Source organism: Pituophis catenifer, unplaced genomic scaffold, assembly GCF_029215685.1.
Source record: "Pituophis catenifer annectens isolate HBS135680 unplaced genomic scaffold, rPitCat1.0.hap2 SCAF_6, whole genome shotgun sequence".
Taxonomy (NCBI): domain Eukaryota; kingdom Metazoa; phylum Chordata; class Lepidosauria; order Squamata; family Colubridae; genus Pituophis; species Pituophis catenifer.
Window position 1 is genome coordinate 22,858,540 of NW_027256886.1, and position 21,499 is coordinate 22,880,038.

Genomic DNA, 21,499 nt, shown 5'->3' on the forward strand with positions numbered 1-21,499 from the left:
TTCATATGATGCTACTGTACATATCATTGGATCTGCTTAGATTTCTAATGTACATTTATCATAAGCTATTATTTTTTTGCTGAACAAGTAAGAGTTGAATTTCATATCAGAAATAAAATATTTTTTAAAAATGTATTATTTTCATTTGCAGGGTAAAAAACTCCCATATAGTCTTGGTGCAGATGCTGAAGAAGGAGAGGTTTCTGATGAAGACAGTGCTGATGAAATTGAAGATGACTGCAAGTTAAATTTTTCTTATGTAAGTCCATATATTACATCTAGTAGAAGGGTGTCAAAAAATCGAGACTTTTTTTCTCCTTTGCTAAACCAGGCGTAGGTGTGGCCAGTTCGTGACGCATCTAGCCTGCGGGCCGGGAGTTTGACAGCCCTGATCTAGTATGTTTTCTGATGGAGGCTTAAATCTAGATTTTCCCACACTGCCTCAATAGTAATTTGATTGATGTAATGCTCCTATTATTCCTTAATGTATGGCATATAAAGTAGGTGTGGCCAGAACCAAAGTTCACTTTAATTTAATGAAGTGTCTTTGAAGTTAGTGACTTCCTAGATAAGCCCGAGTAGGTTTTTTTTTTTGGTTTTTTTTTTTTTGCAGCAAGGTGGAAGTGACCTATAATTGCCTTTCTGGAATGCTTTTTCAACTTACCAGTCTATTCTAACAGCTATAGGATTTCCTGTTGGTCTTTTATCCAAGGGGTTAGATCTGACTCTGCTTGCACAAGATACCTGATTAAGTTATCTTTCTCAGATCCTTGAGAAGGATTCGATAGGTGGATAAAAATGCCAAATTGAATCTGAACATCTCATTGACTGTGTGACCAACCACAATAATTCATGAAATACCTATCATAAATATTATCAGAGTGCTGAATAATAAGCATAAGTATAAATTATACCACTGGGTAACTTATTTTTTTCAGCAACCTGCGCTGTCTTCCCCATCAAAATTTAAATTGTAAACCTCTTGAGGGAGAGACATATCTTTGATAGAGCTATGTAAAATGTGGATATTTGATTTGATTTTATAAAATAGTGAAGTGCCCTTTGGTCAATGAAGTCTAGATTACATGAAGATGGAAGCAGGCATGGACATATACATTTATACTTTATTATTTGCATTTGCATCTCCATCTCTGACTTCATCCTACCCCAATTTCATAATCCAGGGTAAAATGAATCACTTTCTTGGATTTCTAATTTATACTTCCAGATAAAATTCTATTGAATACTATACAAGTCTAAATGCTCACATTACTGTGTGCATTTATTTTCTATGTCTTTTCTGTAACATTTTGGTTGAGCTGTGTGTTTCCCATAAGTGGTTCTCAAATGTCATGTGTAGGTAAAGAGAAGCCTTAGTGTAGACAGGAGCTCTGCTGCTGAGAAAGCCCAAAGGGAAGTGTTCTTTTATGAATGCCATTGTATTAAGGAGATGGTGGGAAGATAAGAAGGCTGCAGACCGCTTGGGAGGCATTTGTACAGAGAAAGGTAAAAGAATTCATATTCTTCCCTTGGCCACCTTATAACAGAAGAAGTGCAAGACTATTACCCTCCACCCTAAAAATTTCTCCAAAATTCTCTTTTCTTTGCAAGAATGTCAAATTCTCTTTGATCAAGTGGAATGATAATTTATTGGGGAAACTTTAGTTTTTACTAGGCACTCATAAAAAGCCATTTGTGATAGACTGCCGCATATTTATATTATACCCAAAGGAAATAAAGGAAATGGTCAAGGACAGAGGTGAAATCTACTTACCTTCCCAACCTGTTTGGAAGTGCACGTGCGTGCAGATCCTCTGCGCATGCGCAAACCCTTCTGCGCATATGCAGAGGGTAAAAAACAGGTTCCTTCCTGGTTAAAACCAGGAAGTAATGACCAGGCAGGTAGGCGGAGCCTCACGCTGCCAGCACTACCGGTTCTCCAAACCACCGGCCGTCATCGCTACCGGTTCGGCCAAACTGGTCCAAACTGGGAGCATTTCATCCCTGGCCAAGGAGATTTTCTGTCTGTTATATCAGCAGTTGCTATCTCAGATATTCTGTATATGGAAAAAATAAAGTTAAATTATTTTCTTGCTCTAACTTACTTCAAAAGAAAGGCAATAGAATATATAAGAAAGAATCTGTTTAAATTTGTCAATACATTTCCCAACTCTATTTGCCTTTTGTTAAAAAAAAATATCTGTTAACGATTTGTATTGCGTATTGATCTCTTTCAGAGCAACGGCACAACAGAGCATCAGATAGAGTCTTTTATAAGGAAAAAACTTGAATCCTTACTCAAAGAGTCTCAAATCAGAGACAAAGAAGACACTGATAGCTTCACTGTGAGGGCACTTTTAAAAGCAACACATGAGGGCTTAAATGTGAACTTTAAACCGGTAAGACATTTTTTTCTTACTCTTCTGGGAATATCTATCGCTGCTATTCTGACATATACTTATAGTTGATAAGCAGAAGTCACATTAAAATAGCTGCTCTTTCGTTCATCATGTATTTATATGTATCCTGCCTTTTTATTTTTACAAATAAGTCAAGGTGGCAAACATACCCAAATCACCTTCCTCCTTTTACAACTCTGTGAGATGAGTTGGGCTGAGAGACTGTAACTGGCCCAAGGTCGCCCAACTAGGCAGGATTACAATTCACAACCACCTATTTTCTAGCTTGGTGCCTTAACCATTAGAACAAACTACATACAAGAAAAATGACACTTACTTTAAAAAGGGAGAAATGATCATTATTTCCACTGTTTCTCCCAAATAAAGAACTTTCGCTGCAAAAGAAAAACTAAATCAAAAGAGTTGGACTTCATTTCTTTTAACTGGACTGTTTTGAGCAGAAGGTTGGACTAGATGATGTAAATCTATGATTCTATTTTTTATTTCCCAGAAACCAGAACTTGCTTTTTTAAAAAAATTCTTATTATTTTGAATACCAAAATGGTGAGGTTGTGTATTGTGCAAATGGCTAGTTAATCTTTTTTTAAATCTTGAAAGTTTCCAGTGATGGAGCCCCACAACTTTAAGACGCAGGCTGTTCCGTTGCTTTAAGAGCTTTTAGGATTTTCCTTATTTCAAGTTTGGATCTGTCACACTAAAACTTCCACCTACTAGTTCAAATGCTTTGGAGAATACATCCACACCCTCTTTCTTTGACTTTAAGTCAGTTGAAGTATTGTTGTTCATTCATTCACTCAAAGTATTGTTGTTTCAGTGTGAATATATCCTTCGGTCACATGTATATGTGCTTTTCTCCTTTATACTCTTATTTTTATATGCTTGGGTGCCACCTTGGAGTTTCCAAGCAGTGTGTGAAGAATGTAGGTGACTTGACTGAGAGTATGTATTAGTAAAGAAATTCCCACATTGTGTTTTCATCCTAAACTGGAAATGAATATCTGGAATTAATGGTTAGTGTAAAAAGTTTGGCTAAGTCTAGAAAATGGGCAGGGAAAAATCATTCTTTGTTCTTCACCAAAAAGTGAATGGATCATAGATTCCTGTTGCAGGCCACATATTGTATAATGGAAACAACTTGCACTGTGAATAGCTGAGGGAATGTATCTCAGTGCCTTTTTCAGCTCTGTATGAATGCATGTTCTGACAGAAACACTGTCACATTTCATCAAGCTGTTGACCCTAGGGAGTCTCTTTTGTGTGAATTTCAGATGGGCTAGAACTATGACTCCGGTTCTGTTTTCTTGCCTTTCCTATTTATCTCAGAATGTCAAATGATAGGATTGGTTGATTTGTCCTCCTGGGTAATATTTGGTTTGACTTGATTTAAGTATCTGAGTACAAAACAATGTTTTGGGACCATTAGATTTCTGTAGGTAATTTTATTTACTGAATGTATCTATGATTTACAAATATACCCTGTTTCCCCTAAAATAAGATATAATAAGCCCAAACGGGCTTTTGAGCGCATGCACTAAAATAAGCCCCCCCCCGAAAATAGGCCCTCCCTGAAAATATTTAAACACATATGCAACTGGTCCCCGCCATTTCCTCTGGTTTCCTCCACGCGCCCCAAAATAATATGACCTCCCCAAAAATAAGGGCAAGTGCTTATTTCAGGGTTCAAAAAAAATACAAGACAGGGTTTTATTTTCAGGGAAACACAGTATAGCAAATTAAATAATATACAGAATCTCTATTTTTGTGCATAATAATATAGCATATAGTTGTTTATGCAATAAAATGAAGATTTGCTAGTACCGGTTATGACTACTCCTATTGCTGTGCACAGCCTGGTTTGTCACACTGTTGTTTCTTTGCCTTGGGATTGAAAAGTATAAGAATGCATAGTTTTCAGACAGTTGAAATCCTAGTGTAATCTAATATCTGCTAAAATTACCTTAAAATTATAAAATCTCATTTGGAATAAATATTATTATTCATAATATCTGGCTGTTGATCAGGAGTGAAATGCTCTGAAATCTGCTACTGGTTTGCTTCATGCGCGCTTTGCCAAACATGCACTTTACTCGCATGCACACCACAGGCGCTAAGAAGCCTTTTCTGAGTCTGCAAAGATAAGTAGAACAGCCAGGGGGGGAACAGCTGTGCCGCGTGAATATAAATCATGCGGCACAGCTGATTGTCGCACAGCTGATTGTCAGAACTTTTCTTTTTTACTTTTTTAAGCATTTTCTTACTACTGGTTCAGGCAAACCGGCCCGAACCGGTAGCATTTCACCCCTGCTGTTGATGCTTTGTCTTTCCTCCTACAACTATACTGTAATCCTTGATTTAAGGGATATGTGATTTGATCTACAATACCCAGCTAATAACTTTTGAGAAGATACTGATGAAATGAATATGAAACAGTTTTTATTATATTACATATTTTCATTTCCATGGGTATTACTAAGATAACCCAACAAAATAAAACAACCAAGCATAGGCTTCTTAATGAGCTTATTAAGAAGCTATTATTAAGAGTCACACAACTGGAACTCAAGCTTGTGCCATCAATGAGACAATCAGAGATCAAAAGCTCACCGAGGCAGAAAAGCCATATCTTAAAAGAAAAAGAACTAAAATTATTATCCATATAAGTAAATTAATGGGAAGAACTGTTCTTTGGGGACAGGAAAAATATTTAGAAGGTGTGGGTAAAGTGGAATTCAAATCAGATGTGATGGTTATGAAGTCTCAATAGATCTTAAAATTATTATTGTGAGTAAGTGAGAATTCTTTGCAGTTAGTATCTGGTTGTTTCTTGTGGTTTTTTTTTTTTTTTTTTTTACTCTTTATGTTATGTTAGTATAAGCCAGAGATGAGATTAAGTTTGAAAATTAGCTTTAGGGCAAGAAATACAAGAAAGGAAATAAGTTCCATTCTGAAATAGATTTTGGTATAGTTCTAATAGCCCAGGCAAGATTGTTCTTTCTCTACATTGTCTATAGTGTCCAAAACCATCACTATCCAAATGCAGTGTGATCTTCTGAAACACACACAAAACACACACAAATACCTACAACTAATTAAGTTAGAAAATAATTTTTGATGAATTCGTTGTTTTTCCACAGAATTCAGGTTTGAAGGACACTAATAAAAAATCCCACAGTAAGCTCATGGGCACCTTTGGTAAACATAAGGTAAGCAGTGGTCTGACTATGAATCCTTTTCTCCTGACCCCCACCTCTGTACTAGCCAACTAAATCAGCATTTGTCAACCTTGTGAACTTGAAGATAGGTGGACTTCACACATGCCAGCTGAGGAATTTTGAGTTGAAATCTACACATCTTAAATTTGACAAGGTTAAGAAATACTGATGGGCCTAAAGAAAAGCTGCAGCTTCCAAGAATATATTTGTTTATGATTGGGGAGTTAGGGTTAAATATTAGCCTACTGACAGAATCCAAATCTGTCTGGTAATTCAAAATGTGAACTTGGTGAAACTTATCAACTTCTAACTATTCTATGATGTGATTATTAGGTAAAACTTCAGTTCATACATTTTTGAAAAACAGAACATTTTCTTTAATAACCTTAGAGAAATGAGAGAGTTTTCATAACATTAAGCGTTAAATATTTAGATTTTATTACCTTGTAACGATAAAGATTTTCTAGTGATTTTGTACTGGAAATTGTTAGTATATCGAAGTCTCCACTTCATTTTTTTTAAAAAAATGTTGGTTTGAATGATTTTTCACAAAGTGGTAAAAGAATCATCTAGCCTGAAGGTGTTTCTTATAAAAATATCTGTAACTGTCCTCCAGATTGATTTTCAGCAGATGCCCTTTCAAAAGGTAGCATGGGTAAAATGTTACATTTTTTTTTAGACTTTTGCTAGTGGTAGTCGTTCTTATGTCACTACTTTCATAATCAATATAGCTCCAATCTTCAAAGTATTGAAGCTTGAGAATAGACAAATTTATACAGCCTGTTGACAGGGAATACAAAGTGTTTAGACAGAGGAAAGAGGAAGGAAAACATAGTTAGTTAAACATCTGGGCTGCAAAGTGGGATTCTTTGTTTTGTTTTGTGTAGATTTGTCTGCTTCTTTCTTTCTCTTAAAGTAGCTTGTGGCACACAAATTACCAAGTTGCTGATCAAAGTACATCATCAAACTCTCACAAAAGTTAAAAAATCATGAAAAGTTGCCTAGGATTTACCATATAGTAATAGTCCATGATTATATTAAGATAAACGTATCAACCCATTTTGTATAATTGAGGACATTGTTAAGTAAGACTTTGGCTTCTCAAACAGAAGGCAGCTAAATCCAAGTCCAAACCACACAGCACATCCGATGATGAAGACTCTCAACAAAATGTGTCTGGAAAAGAATCTGGACAATTATACAGGTTAGTAACAATACTCACATCCGTTTTTTTGTAAAATATTAAATAGAGGCCATACATTAAAGTGCACTTCTCTTGCAATATATGTAGTGATTACCTTTTAAGAAATGAAGAATTACAGCAATACACTGCAGGGCAGAATATGGATCTATTCAGTTGTAAATGAAATAGAAGCCAATAATGCTTCATGTCTTAACTCATTACGTAATACATAAGCTATGATTGTTTCACGTATGTTTGCGTTGAAGAAGCTTCCTATTTATCTTGCCTATGTCAAGCTTCAAAACCAAGAAGAAAGATATACTGAGGTTCTTCTAAGCAGTTTTCTTTATTGCTACTCATTTATAAACAAAGTCTTGCCAAACCAAAGCAGAAACCACTTGCACCATTAAACATACTGTATACTCTGGGAATTCCTGGGGATGAGCAGTCTTAACTCTTCATCCCAGGCAAACTTTGCTATTTTTTTGCTCTTCTGAAATGCACTCCCTCCCTTCTGGGAATCTGGACTATGTTCTACCACACCTTCCCAAAATAAGGTAACTGATATGTATCCAGTTTTCTTTAATTTCATTGTATACACCTAAGTAGAAGGCATGCACATGTAAAGGTTTAGGGATGAAATGAAGGATTAAAAAATAAATTGGAGTCCCTGAAAACTTTCAGGGACTCCAACTTTCATCTTTCAACACGTCTCTTTTTCCGCCTTCCCTTTTTCCTCCTCTTCTTTTTCTGTTCCCCTCTTTGCACATCAGAAAGAATGATAGGCTTACCACACTAGTTTTTTGGGCATGATGGGAAAAATAATTCATGACAGAGAGATCAATTTATAATTCCATTTACCTATTGAAAAATCCTTTCTTTTCCCAGCCGCTTGGCTCGGCGGAGGAAAACGATGAAGCTGTGCCGTGACCTTTCTGATCTAGTGGTGTACACAAACTCTGTGGCAGCTCAAGACATAATTGATGATGGTAAGGTGGTGTGTAATTTATATTAAGGAACAAATTAGTATTGTGTGCTTAATAGCAATAGCATAGCACTTAGACTTATAGACCTCTCTACAGTACTTTATAGAGCTCTGTGAGTGATTTACAGAGTCAGCATATTGCCCCCAAGCATCTGGGTGCTCATTTTACCGACCTTGGAAGGTTGGAAGGCTGAGTCAATCAGGATCAAACTCCTGGTAGCGGGCAGAGTTAGCCTGCAATACTGCATCCTAACCATTGAGCCACCACACTCCTTAAGTGTGTATGTGTATGTGTGGGCATGTTTATTATTGTATATGGAAACCTGTGAAAAAGTTTCTTGATATGATGTGATGGCATTTAATAATTCTATCACATCAATACCTTCATTCATGCAAGCAGAGGATAAATGAGGCTTCCAGTGGTTGTTTGAAGGATTAAGTCCAAAAAACATTTTCTGTAGTTATTATAGTCCTATAGATAATACTTGCCTCAGGTGCTAACATCTTTCTGATCATGTTTGGTCTTGAAAGAATTGGACCTTTTAATACATATAATGTATAGGATTCCTTTAGAGATCAGGGTTGCAGGCTAGATAGAAGATTGTGGGGTGGGGGCGAAGACATCAGTTTACCCATTTCAGAATTGCTTAGAATATTATACATCTTATCCCCAGCCTTATAAAATGTGAATGAAGATTATTGGGTTGGAATATAAAATATGCTCAATTTATGAGATCTTCCAGAGCAATGACTAACTAATGTTGGAATCTTTAAAAAAGAAAATCATGCAGTATTCATGACAAAATGAAGAAAAATAATCGTTTGAACCTGAATTTAATAAATCTTTTTCACTCATTGTGAAGCAATCAGGGATGCCAGTATGGGCCAAAGTTGACATAGAAGTGACTTTGTAATGCTGTGATGTTGCAACAGGTATAAGCAGAATTTGGACCGCTAATGAGAATATTTGTGATTTCTGCAATAAATTAAATTGATTTCAAATGTGTCATACTTTGATTTCCATATACCCTAGCAAGCGTGCCTCATGGGAATTTTAATACAAGGCATTCTGAGTAGAGAGCATTAAGAAATGTCAGTCTTAATTAATAAGAATGTTTGAGAAATTCTGATTGTTATTGTCAAAGAGATGGGAGAATAGTAAAATGGGTCAAATACATATCAATTATATTCAGAGGTGGGTTTCACATATTTTTACCACCGGTTTGCCACACACCGAAAATGTGAGCGCACGCTCGCTTCACACGTGCGCCTTCCGTGCATGCGTTTTGCTTGCATGTGCGGCATAATATTTAATATTAATTCAATTTGTATGCCGCCTCTCTCCGAAGACTCAGGGCGGCTCACAATGCATTTAAAATCATTATAAAAAAACATTTAAAAATTAAAAACATTAAAAACATTAAAACTCATTCACAAATAGAAAACGTGGCTAAATAGGACGGCATAGCTCCGGGGCAAGTGGGCAGGCCCACCTGTGGTCGCCACTACCGGTTCTCAGGCATTAAGTTGATTTAAAAAGCTAGCCTATACATTTGATATAATAATAGGCAATTTTAGAAAACATTCTAATTGGCTACAAGTTCTGTGACTTTTCATTCCTGCAATGTGCCATTTTCTTCTGGTATAAAATTAATAGAAGTTATAATCCCAGGGTTGGCATGGCAGAGGTAGAAAACAAAGGAAGATACCATCGAACTGCATAAAACTTCAAGGCAAGATGTCTTTAGAAAGAGGATTAAGTGGGTAGATTTATATGCTGGCATCTACTGCTTGTGACAAAACTACCTATGACTCAGTTTATACTTGTTGATACTTGTCTATTGGTAATTCATCTCTGAGAATTGTTTAAAGTGTTTGTTTCACAATTCTTTGTTTTCCTTCTAGCATGTTTCTGGTATCATCTTGCTTACTTTTCTTTGACTTTAAAGTTTTATCTCACTTGCAATCCCTCCACGCTTCTACCCAGCTCTGCCACTCAGCTTTTCTCTGGAATAAATATTTGATAAGCAATGTCACTGCATAGGTCTCAGCATGTATAGATACTGATATCTATCATTCCACTCAGCAGCCTATCCAAGAGAGTGTTTTGGGTAGCTTTTTAATGTCAGAATATCTATCTCCCTATAAAACGGATGACATACATAAGTAATTATACTCTAGCAATCTTCTGCAAAGAATTTGCCATCTGGATTTAGGCCTGCTGGGATATCGGATGACGACTGAGGTGAAATCATACTGAACTTGATAAGCACTAGTAGAGCAAATGAAAAAGTGCTAGCAGGCTATTTTGTGGAACAGAGTTGTGGGGGGGAATCTTGTAATGACACTTCTTATTTTGTCATGAGGCAAGTGTGTCTTCTGCAATTTGTCAAATTTGAGCCTCACTTAAAAAAAAAAAAAGAGTCAGCATTCAGGGTTTTCATTCTCCTCAAAGATCACCAGAGGGATATATTGGGTTGTGATTACATTCCAATTTCTGTGAAAACTTTTAAAGTAAACCATGCATTGCTTACCTATCTCTGTTGGCCCAAGTGTCAATTACTTCTGATTACAAAGACAGAGCTGAAATTCTGCTTGTAACATTTAGTAAACTCTCAAATGTGTAGACATAAGATTTCATTTCTTTAATTTCCCCTCTGACTTAACTTCGGCCAATCTACATTATTACTTAAATCGTTCAGGGGAGCCACAGGTGCCTGTGATGTGAAAAAATAGTTACCTTGGTTTAAATTATGAAGCTTTTTGAAGTACAGACTTCCCATACCTTTGGGATTAAAACCATCTGTTTTACTGAATTGTTTTTGAATGGTTTGATTATGTACCTTTTGGATATTCTTCACAGCCTTATACTGAAAGCCAGGAAGGCCTTTTAAATTAATGCTGTGAGAAGAATAACTCCTCATCCAAAATTCACTGAAATTCTTCATTTTGATAAACTGATTAGTATTCAGAAATTTAAGGGAAGAAGTAGTAATTATGTCATGGTTTGAAAATGTCCACATAAATATTTATGTATGTGAAACTAAATTTATTTTGTAACTTTGTTGCTACTGGGAACAGTTATACAACAGTCGTTGTGTCAGCTTTGGAAGCCATATTAGGCCGGAAGCTCCAATGCTGCAACCTTCTCGTATGTGGGAAAGTAGAAGGGGGGATTAATTGTCTCCTAGTCAAATGGAGGGTTTTTAAAAATCCAAAGTGGCCGCCTAGTCGAGAATCATGACTCCTCTTTAGCACCAGGAGTCACAGGCTGCGGGGCACGTAAAATAACCCTGTTACCCCCACTGTCACCTGGTAGATCAGCAAGGAATACTGAAAGAGGACTTATTGCTTGTTGCCTTGACAAATAGATTGCAGCATTCACTTTCCTCTGTTGTTTAGAGAAGGCAAACAGTGCACTACATTCATTTGCCCCAAATGGTGGCAGTAATTAGTTAATCTCATGTGGCCATCATATTCACAGTGTAATCCCTGAGACGACTCTTTCTTCCAGAGTCACTTTGGATAGTAAGATAAGCAGTAAATAAATTTAATAAATAAATAAAGAATCCCAAAGCCATTGTAAGTTAAACATAAGGTCCTATGTCAGAGATAACAAAAAATATAAAATACTGTATAAAAGAATATCTGTACACAATACATAGCCTTGTGGATGCATGGCATAGCCCAGTCTTATATTTGTAGGAAGCCTTTCCTAAACTTGAGAATTTTTACTACCAGGGGCAAAATGGCACAGCTAATATTTAACATCAGACTATGTTGCTAGAAGAAGGCTATAATATAGAATCATAAGGTTGGAAGGGATCTTGGAGGCCTTCTATCTATCCCCCTGCCCAATACAGTAATCCTCATACCGTTCTGGACAAATGCTGTCTTATCTTTCTTTCAAAACCCCCAGAGATACCCAGGGGTGGGATTCAGCTGGTTCAGACCGGTTCAAGCAAACCGAATGCTAATTTTACAAGTGGTTCGCTGACCGGTAGTTGCAAGGACTGGCTGTCTCCGCCCACCCCTCCCCTCCTAGGAGTCTCCATGTGGCCCATTTTGGATGTCAGGTAAGTGCAGCACTCACACAGAGGCACTGGGAGGCCGAAAAATGAGCCTGCCGGAAGTTTGGAAATGGGTGCGTTTCCGGCCTCCGGATGGCCTCCAGAGCCGGGGAGGCCATTTTCACCCTCCCAGAGGCTCGAGGAAAGCCTCCGGAGCCTGGCGAGGGTGAAAAACAGGCCTTCCAGAAGTCCAGAAATGGGCTTGTTTCCAGCCTCCTGAGGGCCTCTGGAGCCTGGGGAAGGCTGTTTTTGCCCTCCTGGAGGTTCGAGGAAAGCCTCCAGAGCTTGGAGAGGGTGAAAACACTCCTCCCCCTTAGTGCAGGAGGCAGAGTAGGCCATGCCCACCATGGCCATGCCTACCCAGCAACCGGGCAGAGAACCAGTTGCTAAAATTTTTGAATCCCACTCCTGGAGATACTCATGACTCCAGGAGGCAGACTCTTCCATCACTTAATAGCACTCATAATTAGGAAATTCTTTCTTACTTAGTTTTGGACTCTCACTGTAAAATCTACTCCCTCTTCCCCATATTATCCCTTCATATATTGGAAGACTGCTAAATTTAAAGATCATTTTACATTTTTCTATTCTGAACCAGAAAAAAATAATAATGGATATTTAGCATGTTTGTATAGTGGCGTAACAAATGCCTTTTCTTTGGAAGCCCTACAAATACAAACTAAAGCTGTCCTGTCTATGCCTTTTCCTATTGATTATTTTAACATGCAGGATCAGTTGGGAATGTATTATCCTTCAGTGAGACAAGAGCTCATCAGGTGATCCAGCAGAAATCAGAGCAGTTCATCCTTTATAACCAGGAGCAGCTCACCAGAATCTATCCATCTGCCTACCGGATTGACTCTAGCAACTTTAACCCTGTACCGTATTGGAATGTTGGATGCCAGCTTGGTGAGTGATGCATGGTATTGTCAGTTATGTAGGTGCCTAAACTTTTCTTTACCCCATGGACATGGCACCTGTTAATTATCTACCTACATTCATTCCATATGTGAGGTAGTTCACATCGTACAAAAAATATAGACGTACAAAGATGCATTTAGAAGATTGCTTCTTTTGCTCCATAAAGAGAGTTAGTAGTTGTGGATTAACAGAGTATCAAATCTATTACTGATCTGCTGTCTCCTTGGAACAATGCACTTCAGAACTTCTACAGTGGGCTGAATCAGCAATGGGGAAGTTCTTTGATGAATTGTTTTATGTCTTCCCTCTTTAGCAGCAGTCAGTAAAGGGGAACAGATTACCTGATGCCCATCATTGTTTGTTCTTGAGTCAAGTCAGACTTGTCTATCCTGATATCCTCCACTAAGTGTTGTACCTTATGATTCTTGACGAATGTATCTTTTCTTTTATGTACACTGGGAGCATATGAACCAAGACAAATTCTTTGTGTGTTCAATCACACTTGGCCAATACAGAATTCTATTCTATATCCTCCACTACATTTGGGCTATATTTTCCAGAATGGCCAATCAGCTTGGTGAAAGGAATTCAGTCTTATCTCAAAGTTTTGGAAGGTGCCAAAATGAAGAAGGCTGGAGGCCACTGACTACCACATGTTTATTACCTTCTACTGCTTGGATGATCTCCGGCAATTTGATATTACTAAACATGTGCACATGTGTCAAGGATTAGGTGACTCTGCTTTCATTTTTACCCAAGGATGAACTTTTTGTACCATGGGAAGGACAAACCTCTTCCCAATATGCATAACTCCTGAAGAATGAGCAACAGAAAAAAATTATTTTTCTTTAAGCTGTGTACCCTTGGCCCCAGTATCTTGATTTGTTAATAACTAATTCAGCTATTTACTATCTGTATGAAGTATTAAGGCCTCTTCTCTTCCTTGTCCATACAATTATTATTAATGCTCTTTGGGCTTCTGCTGTGCCCTTTATCCATTTTTTGTTTAGGGTCTTTAAAAAGAATAGAAAGTGCATAGATAGGAATTCGATCCAGGCTAAAAATATTTCACTAACACTGATAATGTTATCTAGAGTGAGTAATGAAATGTTTGCAAGAAAACAACCAAGCAGGACCCCTCATTTCAACCTTGATCTATAAATATTCTCCTTTATTAAAATTATGTCATATTGAAAAAAAAAGTCACACTATGATTTTTTTCCATTCAAACATTTCTGCTGCTCCCATGGTGGAAGTAACAAATGTTAGCTGAAAGAAAGCCAATCTTTGTCACCTCTTCATATTTTTCTCATCACTGGAACTGCTACTGGAAATAATATTTAACTTGACCGCTTGAATTTGAGCTAAGATACTTCTTCAAATAAAAAGTTCAATTATAATAAATAAATAAATTAAATTAATTAAATCGTGTTTTAAGGTACTAAATGAAACTAATTTAGTTTGATTCTAATCCTATAAGTATAAAGCCATATAAACATATGATTATAGCTAGTGAATTTCATAATTAATATAAAGATCTGCTTATTCAACAGTGGCATTAAATTACCAGTCTGAAGGGCGGGTGATGCAGTTAAACCAAGCCAAGTTCAGGATGAATGGCAACTGTGGTTACATCCTGAAACCGCAACAGATGTGCAAAGGTAATACAAGGCAGTGCACTGAATATATTTAGTGTTCCTATACATCCATTTTATTTATTTATTTATTTATTTATTTATTTATTTATTTATTTATTTATTTATTTTATTTGATTTCTATACCGCCCTACTCCCGAAGGACTCAGGGCGGCCAAACAATAAAACACATACATACAAAATTTAAAAGTAGAATAAAATCAAATTAAATAATTTTGGCCCCGACAAATTTAAAACCCCAAACTTTTAAAACCAATTTAAAATTGAATGTATAAAATACTAAAAGATATTTAAAAATTAAAAATCTTTTATAAAAGAGGGAGAAAATTAGGCCAGGCCCGCCTGGTGAAATAGTAAGGTCTTTAAAGCGTGGCGGAAGTTGCGCAGATCCGGGATCCTCCGTATCTCTGGGGGGAGCTCGTTCCAGATAGTAGGTGCCCCCACAGAGAAGGCTCTCCCCCTGGGGGCTGCCAGTCGGCATTGTTTGGCTGACGGCACCCGGAGGAGCCCCTCTCTATGGGAGCGTACCGGCTGGTGGGAGGCTATTGGTGGTAGTAGGCGGTCCCGCAAGTACCCAGGTCCTAAGCCATGGAGCGCTTTAAAGGTGGTAACCAAAACCTTGAAGCGCACCCAGAAGACCACCGGGAGCCAGTGCAGCTCGCGCAGGAGGGGTGTTACATGGGAACGCCATGTCGCTCCCATTACCCGTGCAGCCGCACTCTGCACCAGTTGGAGCCTCCAGGTGCTCCTCAAGGGGAGCCCCATGTAGAGAGCGTTGCAATAGTCCAGGCGGGAGGTGACAAGGGCATGAGTGACCGTGCGTAATGAGTCCCGATCCAGAAAGGGACACAACTGGCGAATCAGGCGAACCTGATGAAAAATCCTCCCGGTCACGGCTGTCAAGTGCTCTTCTAAAGACAGCCCAAGGTGTCCAAGTTGCGAGCCCTCTCCGTGGGGGCCAATGATTCGCCCCCAATAGTCAGTGATGGCGTCAACTGACTATATCGGGACGTCGGAAACCACAGCCACTCGGTCTTGGATGGGTTGAGCCTGAGCCTGTTCCTCCCCATCCAGATCCGTATGGCCTCCAGGCACCAGGACATCACTTCAGGGGCATTGTTGGGGTGATCCAGGGTGGAGATGTATAGCTGGGTGTCGTCAGCGTACTGATGGTACTCCACCCCGAAACCACGGATGATCTCGCCCAGCGGCTTCACATAAATGTTGAACAGGAGAGGCGAGAGGACCGACCCTTGCGGCACCCCGCATATGAGGGGCCTCGGGGTCGACCTCTGTCCCCCTGTCAACACAGACTGCGACCGGTCAGAGAGAAAGGAGGAGAACCACCGCAACACAGTGCCTCCCACCCCTAACTCTTCCAACCGGTGCAGCATGATACCATGGTCGATGGTATCAAAAGCCGCTGAGAGATCTAACAGGACCAGGACAGAGGAGCACTCCCTGTCCCGAGCCCTCCAGAGATCATCAACCAACGCGACCAATGCCATTTCCGTGCTGTACCCGGGCCTGAAGCCCGACTGGAACGGATCCAGATACGTCGTTTCATCCAGGTGCTGGGGGAGCTGTTGCGCGACCACACTCTCAACAACCTTCGTCACAAAGCGAAGGTTGGAGACCGGACGATAATTTACCAACATTGCCGGGTCCAGGGAAGGCTTCTTGAGGAGAGGCCTCACCACCGCCTCTTTCAAGGCGGCGGGAAAGTCACCCTCACCCAGCGAAGCGTTTATAATCCCCTGGAGCCAGCCTCGTGTCACTTCCCGGGAAGCCAGTACTAACCAGGAAGGACACGGGTCCAATAAACAAGTGGTCGCGTTCAGTCTACCCAGAATCCTGTCCACGTCCTCAGGGGTCACAGGATCAAACTCATCCCAGATAACATTCTCAAGACCTGCCCCTGTCTCTCCCCCTGAGACTACCCAGTCGGAGTCCAAATCTTCCCGAATCTGAGTGATTTTGTCATACAGATACTGAACAAAATCCTCGGCTCTACCCTCCAAGGGGTCCTCCCGCACTTCCTGATGGAGCAGGGAGTGGGTCACCCTAAAGAGGGCGGCCGGGCGATTATCTGATGATGTAATAAGAGCAGCAAAATAGCTACATTTCGCTGCTTTTATCGCCACTAAGTAATTCCTAATGTGGGATCTTACTAGTGTCCGGTCAGATTCAGAAAGACTGGCCCTCCAACTACTCTCTAGGCGTCTTTTCCGGCGCTTCAACTCCCTCAGCTCCTCAGTAAACCAAGGAGCCAATTGAGATCGGCGCTGGGTCAGAGGCCGCAAAGGCACGACCCGATCCAGAGCTCCAGCAGCCGCCCTCTCCCAGGCGGCCACCAGGTCTCCAGTCGAGGCATGTGCTAGAACCTCAGGAAATGGCCCAAGCTCCGTCTGGAATCTGTCAAGTTTCTTCAGGCGCCTGGGGCGGAACCATCTTACCGGCTCCGCCTCCCTGCGGCGGGGTGCAGCGGTTCGAAAGTCGAGACGAAGGAGAGAGTGATCTGACCATGACAAGGGTTCAGTAACTATATCCCCTAACTCAAGATCCCTCGACCACTGTCCAGAGACAAAAACCAGATCCAGCGTGTTTCCCCCTGTGTGGGTAGGGCCATGAATTAACTGGGTCAGGTCCATAGCTGTCATGGAAGCCATGAACTCCCGAGCCATCTCCAACGTCTCACCCACAGACGGCAGGTTGAAATCTCCCATGACCATAAGCCTAGGGGTATCAACCGCCACCGCGGCGATGATGTTGAGTAGCTCGGGCAGGGCTGTTGCCACATGGCAGGGAGCCAGGTACGTGATCAGCAAACCCATCTGAACCCCATGACCCCATTTCACAAAAAGGGATTCACAGCCGGCCGTCTGAGGAACAGTGGCCTCCCTCGGTCTCAGACCTTCTTTAATGATAACCACTACCCCCCCACCCCTCCCCTGTGACCTCGGCTGATGGAATGCTTGGAAACCTGGCGGGCACATTTCAACGAGGGGAACCCCCCCCTCCTGGCCCAACCAGGTCTCCGTAATACCTGCCAGGTCCGCACCCCCCTCCTGAACAAGATCACAGATGAGGGGGGCTTTATTTACTACGAACCTGGCATTGCACAGCATCAGCCGAAGGCCTGGGTCCTGAGGGTCTATGCAACCTGAGGAGCGAGTAGAGCCTTGGGGGCCGGAGCACGCCACCGCTCGTAGACAGCGAGTGTGCACTCCCCTAACACGATATGGCCCCCTGCTCCCGCCATATCTACCCCTCCCACCTACAGTACTGATGTTCAAAAAACTATCCGGACAAGCTCTAACCCCCCCCCCTCGACCCCGGGTCCCCCACCCCCCACACCGCGCTTCACTGCCAGACCCGACCCTCCCTCTTGTGGGTTATCCCCCATACCCACAACCCGAATTCCAATCTGACCCTCCCCCTCCCTGGGACCCCTTAAAAATTTGACTAAAAATTTCGATAGAAAACCCCTCAATCTCCTAATTTGCACTTATTGTGCAATAAATGTCATTTATTAAAGACATTTTAGTTAATATTAAAATATGACACCTGTTTGGAGAAAGCTAGTAACATTGGACAGGTTAGTTTGGAAACTTTGATCAGGAGCAAGATATAATGAAATATTCATATTTCAATAAGAGAGTTAAATGAAAAATGTAGCTAAGCTACACTTCTGCAAACAAATGAAACATTTAATACAGTTGTTGATATGGATCTGTCTAATGAATTGTATTTGCTTACTTGCTGTCATTTTGTACTTGTTGTATTTTGATGGACAACAAAAATAGTGAAATACCCCCAATTTATTATTATTATTATTGTCTAGGAATACATTTGACATATTAAATTCTAATATTAACTTTATTCTTTCTTTTAATCTTCACTGTAGGTTTTTTCTCAAATGTACAGAAAACAAGTTGTATTTCTTAAGATTATACATTTCCATATTTTTTCTATCCATAGGCACTTTTAATCCATATTCTGGAGATCCTCTTCCTGCTTTCCCTAAAAAGCAACTTATACTCAAAATCATCAGTGGTCAACAACTACCAAAACCCCCAGATTCCATGTTAGGAGACAGAGGAGAGGTAAACTATATTGGTGATAGAGTTAATTTAGTTCACTTATGGGAGAAGAGATTCATTAATGACCTGAAACAAGAATGTTATGATATTTTTCTAATCTGCATATGAAAGATGATAGATAGATAGATGATAGATGATAGATAGATAGATAGATAGATAGATAGATAGATAGATAGATAGATAGAGTCGTTTTAGTCAATAATTACTCCATAAAACTCATTGCATATGTAAAACTAATAATTAAATAAGCATGTCAATTTATGTATTTTTTTTTATTGCAAAAGTTTTACAATTACATTTTCACCCCTTTTTCCCCCCCACCTCCCCCCTCAAACTTCCCAACCTCCCTAACCCTCCCTAACCCTCCCCTCCCCCCAGACTTCCCTCTAATATACTCATACTCATAAAGAACCCTAATATAACACTTATATATAAACTTGAACCCCTCCCTCCCCTGTATAATTTTTCTCTTTATCTCATTACATTAAAAAATTTCTAGTACATTATTTTCAAATAAATGCTATTTGATACTTTCTAGTTTGATATTTGTTCTGAACATATTCTATCCACCTTTTCCATTCCCACTCATAAGTCTCTTGTGAACAGTCTTTTAAATATGCTGAAATCTTCGCCATCTCTGCAAAACTGGCCATCTTCAAAGTCCATTCCTCAATTGTGGGCAAAGCTTCATTCTTCCAATATTTACCTATCAACAATCTTGCTGCTGTTATCATATACAATATCAATTTTGTTTCACCCGATGTAAAACCCTGAACTATACCCAATAAAAACAGTTGTGGAGAAAATTGAATTTTTTTCTTCAAAACATTCTGCATGACCCACCAAATTTTTATCCAAAAAGCCTTAACTTTCCTACAAGTCCACCAAACATGATAATACGTAGCATCCAAACATTCACATCTCAATTTATGTATTTTAATAGAACAATCAATGTGCTTTGCTGGACATGTGCTCCGCATGAGTGAGCAACGTCCCACAAAGACTGCAATCAATTGGATTGATCACATGATCAGAGAAAAAGAGGAAGGCCAAAGAAAACTTGACACCAATTTCAGGAAGACCTGAAAAACAGCAACCTTAAATGGAAGGATGCAGAGAATGGAGCTGTAGATTGAGAATGGTGGAGTACACCAGTAGCCCAATGTGCTACTTAAGCCAGGATGAAAAAAACAAAAAAAAAACAAAAAAAAAACACTAGCCATATGACACATATCTGCATTTATGTCATTTAAAGCAGTTCCTTAATTTATAATAAATTTCGTATTAATGTATTGCTAAAAATGAATTCTAAAATATACTTTGCATTTCATATTAATAATCTAGGTGCACACATAACACAAAAACGTTATAGCTTGGGAGTTTGCAAGATTTAATTTGTGATATTTATAGTTGAATAATTTTCTGAATGCAAAGGGAAATTATTTGGTTTAAATATAAACTACACTATTCCTCTACAGAATTATTGAACATTACTTTGCTTTTTAACTGTTCTTGGGTTTGTAACTATGTTTATTTTCATTCTTCCTGCTGATTTAAATAATAGCAACCCGAAAAAAGGAGAATTGATTTATTAATAAACAATCCTTTATTCAGAAATATATGTAAGGCCTATATAGGATTTAGAACTTTTATTTATAATAAAAGTTCACTATCAGAAAATAAAAAAGTACAAGTAATTTTTGTGGGGGAGTTGTTTTTTTTTTTTAAAGCAAAGATTATGATCCAACAGACAATTATTGGAAACACTGTTGGACTGAAATAAAAAGCTTTAGTTAATTTGTTGGTTCAATTGACAGTGATTCTTTAATTGTTCCATGTTTCTAGAACCACAGATTTTATTAGTACAATTTTTCCAGCCATTTAATATGCCATGATAATCACCTAATAATGCTAATAATGCTATATTTGCATCCACAAAGAAATCCCTTGTACTAAAGAGCCGAGGTGGCGCAAGGGTTAGAGTGCAGTACTGCAGCTACTTTAGCTGACTGCTAGTTCAGCAGATCAGCGGATCAAATCTCACTGGCTCAAGGTTGACTCAGCCTTCCATCCTTCCGAGGTGGGTAAAATGAGGACCCAGATTGTTAGGGGGCAATATGCTATTTAGTATACTATCTTTGGTGTAAGCCGCCCAGAGTCCTCGGAGAGTGGGCAGCATAGAAATATGACAAACAAACAAACAAACAAACAAATCAATCAATCAATCAATCAATCCAATATGGACTATTTCAGCTTGACAATTGCTTTGCAAATTGTCAAGGTAACTTTTTTCTTCAACAAATCTAATTTCAAGTTTTTTAAATTGTCATATCAGAAATGTAAACCAAGGGCAAGAGACTCTAATTACAAGTCCCATCATTATTGATATTAATCATGTTGACTAAAGCTGATTTTACTCCACCAACATTTAAATGGATGTAGGTTTCCCATACCTAAAATAAACCACATATTCAAAACTATGACTACAGCTTTCTCAATATTGGAATTTATATTTGTCTGAATAAAATCTATGCTTGCTTCAAAACATCTAGTTAGCAAAATTCCAGCAGATGGTTCTCATTTCATCATCTAAATTCAAATTCAACATTTACTATGAATGTCTGAGCTGTGATATAATATCACTATAATCACTATAATCTAATGCAATAGTTTACTCTGTCTTTAAAACCTGTGGATGCAATATAAGGAAGATGGGATATTTACTTTAGATGTTTATGAACAGATCTCAAGCAGATTTTGTGTTTCTAAAAATGTCTCAAGCAGATAATCGATCCATTTGTTGAAGTTGAAATTATTGGGTTACCAGCTGATTGTTGCAAAGACCAAACCAGAGTTGTAGATGATAATGGTAAGAGATAAACCTTGCAGATTTTCAGTTTCTCACCAAAAACTGTGTTGGCAAAATTCAGCCATTTTGCTTCTCAATTTT

The 21,499-nt window shown here is 39.1% G+C and overlaps 1 protein-coding gene across 1 annotated transcript in view; it reads left to right on the forward strand.

Annotated features, from left to right (window-relative positions):
• PLCH1 (phospholipase C eta 1) overlaps positions 1-21,499 on the forward strand; it is a 130,504-nt gene that overhangs the window by 95,709 nt on the left and 13,296 nt on the right. Inside the window, exons 11-19 of the mRNA XM_070945186.1 lie at positions 152-259; positions 2,238-2,399; positions 5,555-5,623; positions 6,742-6,836; positions 7,704-7,804; positions 12,600-12,779; positions 14,345-14,452; positions 18,428-18,552; positions 21,334-21,418. Of these exons, the coding sequence (XP_070801287.1) occupies positions 152-259; positions 2,238-2,399; positions 5,555-5,623; positions 6,742-6,836; positions 7,704-7,804; positions 12,600-12,779; positions 14,345-14,452; positions 18,428-18,552; positions 21,334-21,418 (1,033 nt within the window). The remainder of the gene's footprint in view (positions 1-151; positions 260-2,237; positions 2,400-5,554; positions 5,624-6,741; positions 6,837-7,703; positions 7,805-12,599; positions 12,780-14,344; positions 14,453-18,427; positions 18,553-21,333; positions 21,419-21,499) is intronic.